The sequence below is a fragment of the Mercenaria mercenaria genome, chromosome 6, assembly GCF_021730395.1.
Source record: "Mercenaria mercenaria strain notata chromosome 6, MADL_Memer_1, whole genome shotgun sequence".
NCBI lineage: Eukaryota > Metazoa > Mollusca > Bivalvia > Venerida > Veneridae > Mercenaria > Mercenaria mercenaria.
The window spans coordinates 58,366,958-58,374,712 of NC_069366.1; the positions used below are offsets into that span (position 1 = coordinate 58,366,958).

Consider the following 7,755-nt stretch of genomic DNA (forward strand, 5'->3'; position numbering starts at 1 on the left):
TTAGACATGCGTATTTGCATTATTTCTATACGTAATTTACGCTAATACGCATCTTATCTGGAGCCCTGCTGGAACTATTTTTTGTCTTTCGCTGGATGTTACCCAAGCTTTGTAAGCCTGCGCAATTCTTAAAATGCACATTTATGCTTAATGAGTTACATTCGAGAATTGCACAATTACAAGTCATAAATATGACAGATTACATTGTATATTGGTCATAGCAAAGGGAATTGACACAACTTAACTTCATTCATGCAGTGAACTGTTTGAAATTTGAGAAATCTAATGGAACTACATCCCTTCACATGTTATTCGGTCCATTTAGAGAATCGTTGGATAGCAAGGACTCGTCAAAAGGCTTTCAGCCTTTAGCTGACTCAAAAATTCTCTTTGTGATTAAGTTTCTTGAGTATAAAACCCTTTTTCTCAAACAGCATTGCTAAACCAACAATTAATTTACATATTTAGCCAACTCAAGAACATTTAATGGGGATTTCTACATGTTAAAATAATTTTATAAAATATTATAATGAAAGCTGCAAATAGTATATCTTTAACCTAAACAAGTTTAGTAATAAGAAAGGAGTGCAATCATCTTGTAGATTTGTTTTTATTACCAGACTGCCTTTTACAGCTATTATGCCTTTTACAGCTATGCATATTATGCCTATTACAGCTATTATGCCTTTTACAGCTATGCATATTATGAAAAAAAGTTATAAACTTTACCATGTCTCCCATTTTCATCCCTATCATTGTGAAGTGACCGATATGGTATGGACAAAATGCTGAAAGAAACATAAAACTATCAAACAATATGTCAACTTATTTTGCCTATGTGCAAACAAGACTATGTATAGAATATACCAAAATATCAGGGTATTAACCAAATAATGTAAGAAACCTTCTTTTGGTTTTTGCCAACCTATTATAATAGTATATGCAAGACTGTCACAATGATATAACAGTGGGCATATGCAACACTGTTTTTAAACATTTAACTGTTGTAACATAGTACTTCAAAAGTGTAATGACAACTTTAACATCTTTATTTCATTCAAAATGACTTCTCTATCTTTATGACTTCTCTATGTGAAAAAAAAAAAACAAAAAAACTTGTCTTACAGATTATCTACAGGACAAATGACTACAGCTTTCTAAATGCCACAAGGGTTTGTCTGCCCTGTCAGGGGATCAGAATCGTAACTCTTTAACTGGTAATCCACACTATTTTATGTTAAGCTACTTAAAAAGATTTCAAGTAAAAATATTTAAAAGTTTTGTAAAAACAGACAAAGCAAGCAATTATGACGTTAAATGACTTACCAAACACAAGGATGAACAATGTGTTGAGAGACACCACCCAAAATACATGTTCCTGCAAGAAAGAATTAACCTTTACCCTGCTAATTTTTTATAATGGACTGGTCCATCATTTAATTTGAGCAATACCATTTATTATTCGAAGGGGTGTTTACTGAAAATTTACTGACTGAATAACGAACAGTGCAGACCATGATCAGACTGCACGGATGTGCAGGCTGATCTTGGTCTGCACTGGTTGCAAAGGCAGAATCACTTGCCGCCAGCAGGCTTGAGGTTAAAACTGTATTTGTTTATTTCCAACATAACCAATAAAACTGTTAAAAGGTAAATATTTGATATTCCCATTACTTTTCCGTCTCCATACTCTCCCTCTTCTCAGATGAAAGACTACATGTAAAATTCTATGTAACTCATTTTTCATATTTTGTTTATGCCTGCTGGTGTGGGTGCCAATAAAATTCAATGTACAAGTGGAAAGAGTAAAATTACAGTTTAACTCGATATCTTGAACTTGCTTATCTCCAAATTTCAGCTATCTGGAAGACAATTTCAAGTCCAGTCCTAAAAACACACGCACAAAATACCATTTTAATTCAAATTTCAGGTATCTCGATGGAAAACACTGGATCACCTCCGAGTTTGAACTGTATTTTATTTTAATATTTGAATTTTAATATTTGAATACTTTAAACCGACGTATATTTACAGACATACTAAAGAGGTATTCTCCTTTAACCTTTTTAACATTCAAAGTGCAAATCAGCAGCAATGGATGTGTTTGGGGAAAAAAAACTTCATACTTACGAGGAAAACGAGAGAACCATCTAATCCAAGAAGCTGAAAAAAATAAGAGACTTGTAACGTAATGAAATAGGCAATATAAAAACAAAGTTTTCTTAGTTTTTAGATAGTTCAACTAAAATACTACAAATACTATGAATTAAACCTAAATTCAAGGATATGGATACAGAGCTGAAGATAAGACTGTAAATTGAAGGCATTTAACCCCCTATTTTTTTCAGAAGGTATTTCTAACAAGATTTTTTTTTTCAAATAAATTCTTAAATTCTGAAAGGTATCTGTAGATTTCTCACTAATTCTAAGGGTAACAATTTCCCCGATAGGTTACTGTGCAATCTTTAGCGCAGCTGCCAATTTGTTACTTACGGGTTAAACAACTGAAAAGTTGCCAACAGTATCAGACAATTCTAGTTAACTGCATAAAAATGTTTCAGAAGATTAAAACTTGAACAGTCACTTTATATGTTATGGAAAGGCAAATGTAATGACAAGAGCTCCGCAATGCCCGGAATTCTATAATTTTTATTTGGTGTGTGTGTGAGGTGGGATGTAATGTGGCAGTGGGTGAGGGGTTGGAAGGTTTTGTGTAGCAGTGGTGATGTAATACTAACACATAAGAAACTAAAAGTGATTTTTTTTTTTTTTTTGGTGAGTGGGGGAAGAGTTATATTATTATTATGTGTGTGGGGTGAGTAATGTGGATTGCTGCTTTCCTAAACTCACTTCATCACCATCCTATCTATTTATACTGCCACGCCCTCTTTCAGAGTAATACGTGCATCCACCTTCATTCCAAGTTGGAAGTCAATACCATGAATAGTAGCTTTGTGGGTGGTCTATTATTTAGGTATTGTATAAATTTACTAACCCTCTCCCAAGTAAGCTCCTCAGCGGCTCTGTCCCACTCTATAGGATTCCAGTTGTTGTCATCTGAAACATTGTACATTAAGATTATACTTTATGATCAATGAAAAGTTCCCATCAAATCATTCATACTGTTTCAATGCATAAACACACTCTCTAAATGTATAATAACATTTCATTAGCTCAGCCCTAAACTACTTCAACTGATCATTAATTAAGAAACAGATAACTTAGTCAGGTGCATAGCTGTAAATGTTTCTTATCAAACAATATATGACTGAAGCAATTCTACATGATAATGACAGACAAGTTTGCTGCTTGACACCATTACTTTCAAAACAGAGTCTGACAAGAGCAAATATATATGCCTCTCCGCTATTTTTGGTTGCGGGTTTATCCCGCTACCAAAGCTAAAGTGTATTTCTGACAATCATAGCATCTTTATTTTATTCCAAATCACATCCAAAGGCTGTTCATGTGCTACACAAAATAGTCCCATTCATGAACAGTGCTGATGAATTATCAATGAACAAGCAGTTCTTATTCAACCTGTATCCGCTCACACTGACCACTTAGATTATATAAGATCTATCAATGATAGGGTATTCCAGCCCATGGTTACATCACAAGCTAGGTCAGGCAGAGTTCATCTTAGATAAGAGGCACATTAAATTTGTATTTGTTTCTCATTCATGTATAGTCCTAGACTGGCATTTAAACAGAAAATAAATCTACCAAAAACCTGCAACCATCAGACATTTCAAGGCTTAATTCACTTTTATACTACCTTGAGCTGCATTATTTGCATTATCAGCACCTTCCTCTTCAACCTCTTCTTCTGCCTCATTGGCTGCTTCAGCATTGTTATCTTCATTCTCATTGGCTGCTCCTTCTCTAACACCGCCCCCTCCCAAACCAACAAGATTATTTACTACTCCAATATCTATCGGATTCTAAAATGGAAAAAAAAAATTGAAATGCCCATTCCATTCAAAATAACTGACATGGGGTCATGATATCCTTCTGATGTGAAAGATATACATAGAAATAATTATTTTGTCTGTATATTTTGTTGGATATAGTCAAATAAATGGCAACGGTCATTGCTTAAATGTTGAGGACAATATAAGAAGCCCCTCCTTACAATGTATATTATTGTAAGATCAAGCTAACATCTGCATAGAAATAACTTCTGAATGCTCAATGATTTTCATTTTTTTGAGAGAATTCAACAGTGCATTAACCCTTAGCCTGCTGCAGGCGAATTTAACAGCCTTTGCAAACAGCTTGGAACCAGATCAGACGCCGATTAAATCGGCGTCTGATCAGGTTCCAAACTGTTTGCTACTCTGACAATATTTCTTCCAATTTTGGAGCAAATTGAATGAACTTTACAATTTTAGCAGACGACATTTCCAGCAGACGACAATTTATCTAGCATGCTAAAGGTTAAGGAAGTAGTAACCAGTTTCTGGATTTTCATCAATGCTAGTTTGCACTCTACACGAGACAACAGAAGAATAACTTCAAAAATAATGTCTTCAATACTTGTCAAAGAAAAATTACTTCAATACTCATTACTGTTAGTGTTCTACCTACATTAAATTATTGGATCAGGTTCAAATAAAGACACAAAGAATAAAATATTTACCCTCTGTTGTGCTCCAGGCACATCCTGTTCCAACCAGTCCGGCCCTCCCCCGTGCAGGATCTGTTCACGTAGCCAGACCAGGCTGATGAAAGCACATAACGTACAGGCCACAACAAAACAACCATGGAAACAATCTGATGCTATGTTTTCACTGCAAAATAAAACAAAATTTGCCCTGGACTCCAATTCAATATAATGTTGTTATATAACATACATCTTGCTACATGATACCTTGACATTGGACCTAGTGACTTGGGCTGTGTACTCTGCACACCGTCTCAGTGAGGTACACAAATGTTGTTAGTTTTCTGAAAATCTTCAAAGCAGTTTAGACAAAAGAGGGGATACAAACTTCAGCTATTTGAGCTAAGATCTCCAAGTATGACCTTGAGTTTGGACAAGTGACCAAGATATTTGCCCTCTGCATGCTGTCTTGATGAGATTAAAAGCTGATGTTAGTCTTACGAAAATCTTCCAAGCAGTTAATAAGATATGGAGCAGACAAAATGGATGAACGGACCAATAGATGTATGGACATGGGTGAATCCAATAAATGCACAACTTGTTCTTAATCTTACTGCATTTAAAAACCCCAGTTTGCACTTTGAAATAAGTGAGAAAATTATTTTGATATACATCAAACCCATGATTATGAATTTCAAAATGCAGATATAACATGTCACTAGGGTAGTCAATTTTGAAAGCTTTCACTGATTCACACTGATTTGTTGGAAATAATAAAAGTATTTTACAGTCTAATAACAACAGGAAACTATACTTACGTAGATAACATGTCTAAAGGTAGGGTCAAAAGTGAACTAACTGATCCTGTAAACAAACATCTGTATATACGACCTGAAATCACAATATGAACATCTTTATTATGTTTAAAAACTTCATATATATAAAGTAAAGTGAAATCATTAATATTCATGGAGACTTATTTTCATGGTTGGGTAAATCCGCAAAAATAAATCCCAATAAACAAGTTAAAATTCCCATTCATCTTATCATCAAAATCTTAAATCAATGAATTTATATCCCTACGAAATAGCTGACTTGGCCAAAATCACAAGATTAAATTATTGCACAGTACCGGTATAAACTTTTTCTAGAAACAACCAACAAGTCGATGTGTACACTGTAAGAAAAGTCAAGGGATTCAAGTCCTACATTTGTAGGTAAGAAAACACAATAGCAAATCATTCAATGCCACATGATAAAAAGTTAGATAGGTTCAAACTTCTTTAAGATCAACCCAGAGGTCATGGGAACCCTACTGGTGTCATAACAGCATCTCTTCGGGACACAAAACTGGTCCCTTCCAAGTAGCAAATTCAAAAACCATTTATTTACACTTCACATATTCATGACAATCCAGCTAAAAAGTATTGATATATAAATAAAACATGCCCTATAAATATATCTAACATCATTTTAAAAACAAAGTATTTAGCAATGCTTTAAATGTTAACTGACATGTACTTGGAATTATTACTCTATAATATCATCATCAAGTTCAAATTTTAATACTGAACTTGTGTTCTCGAAAGCGTTAAGTACATTTGGTAAATATGGACCACTTACAAGCTGTTAATGGTACCACACCTAGCCAAGCAAATGTGACAAGTGTATAATGGAACCAGTATCTGACTGCCTTCCCTACACTGGCTAACAACCCACTCACTATATCTTTTATAGGTAACCTCTTTGGCATATCTGGTGAATATACTGCAATACAAGAATAGTATTATGTAAATGTCCTCAAACAGAAAAATGTTACTTGTATCTTCAGAAAATAATGAAACCTATCAAAATAAAATAATCAACACAAAATCGTAAGAATTTTCTCTTCAAAGATCGCTGAATACAAGAGTGATAACACAAGGTGAAGTTAAGAGGGTTAGGGCTCAATTTTAAGCTTGGCTGGGTAATCCAAAACACAATTTTTTTCTAGCCTTATCAAAGTAACAGCTATAAAACACTGTGCATTTTTCTCCAATGTTCTCAGTTATTACAACAGATAGGTATAAAGAATAAGTAACTTACTTGGTGTGAATGCAAACCGATGTTTGCAAAGTTCGCAAAACTCCTTTCTGCTGTACTTCAACCATTGTACCAAACTACAAACAGGAACATACAACAATGGAAGTAAGAAAATGCGGAAGTAGGTCAAAAATTACATACTTGTGTACAATGTAATTAAAGTTACTTCGAATTCAACAGTTCATGAAGCAAAAATTGTGTTAAAGTTAATTTTCTTCATCTTCATTTGGCAGGTGTACTGAAATTTTGTGCAAAATTTCCTCCATACTGACAATATACTCAAACAAATGCATTTAAGAATCATGTATTAATGCTATTGCATTTTACTCTTCAAAATAATTGGCAAGGCAGTTAAGTCTTCAACTGTGGCCAAGTTTAACTTTTTTTTATTTTTGTCTTGATTTTATACAGAAATTACAGAATTAAACCATAAAAGGGAACAAAGTGGAACACATGACCAAACACTGAGAGTAAATAACTGAATTTTATTTAAATTACAGAAGTCCCACACAGCAATTTAAAACAATTAGACCAACCATAATTATGAATACAGTTTGTCTACATGTTAATCTTTTTCTTAACAATCAAGGTATTGTTTCAGTTACTGGACAGTGGTTGACACCTTGGTAGAACCAACAGCCTTGCCCAAACCAGCTTGATGGCTTACTGAAATTAAGACGCTTTAACCTGGCAAAACTCAAACCCATGGTGGTAAAGGGCGGCCGATTCACAGTCAATGCCCTTGACCACTCTGCCACAGACGTAAGGAATTCCGTATAAGATTATAATCAGATAAAATCAGAGTAAAACTATTTTACCAGTCTTGATGTATAAATTTGATACTGCCAGTACAGACACAGGGATGATACAATGGCTTATCAGTCGTCCCCTCACATCTACACACACGACAAATATCTGAAAATACAAACAGTAAAATTATTGCATTTTTAACTAGAGCTATCACTAAAATTGATTATTAGTATTACTCCTGTCAGAGGAAATAAGGGCTCTTATCTTTGCAATGTTAAGCTCGACCATAATGGAAATTAGTCTATGCACATCTACAT

At 34.2% G+C, this 7,755-nt stretch overlaps 1 protein-coding gene across 1 annotated transcript in view; it reads right to left on the reverse strand.

The window, feature by feature from the left end:
• The window catches only part of LOC123548790 (E3 ubiquitin-protein ligase MARCHF6-like), a 41,726-nt gene that overhangs the window by 25,657 nt on the left and 8,314 nt on the right, over positions 1-7,755 (reverse strand). The window contains exons 2-11 of the mRNA XM_045336331.2: positions 7,507-7,603; positions 6,692-6,765; positions 6,230-6,373; positions 5,425-5,497; positions 4,643-4,793; positions 3,779-3,944; positions 2,996-3,057; positions 2,131-2,163; positions 1,327-1,378; positions 730-788 (exon numbers count right to left, since the gene is read on the reverse strand). Coding sequence (XP_045192266.1) covers positions 730-788; positions 1,327-1,378; positions 2,131-2,163; positions 2,996-3,057; positions 3,779-3,944; positions 4,643-4,793; positions 5,425-5,497; positions 6,230-6,373; positions 6,692-6,765; positions 7,507-7,603 — 911 coding nt within the window. The remainder of the gene's footprint in view (positions 1-729; positions 789-1,326; positions 1,379-2,130; positions 2,164-2,995; positions 3,058-3,778; positions 3,945-4,642; positions 4,794-5,424; positions 5,498-6,229; positions 6,374-6,691; positions 6,766-7,506; positions 7,604-7,755) is intronic.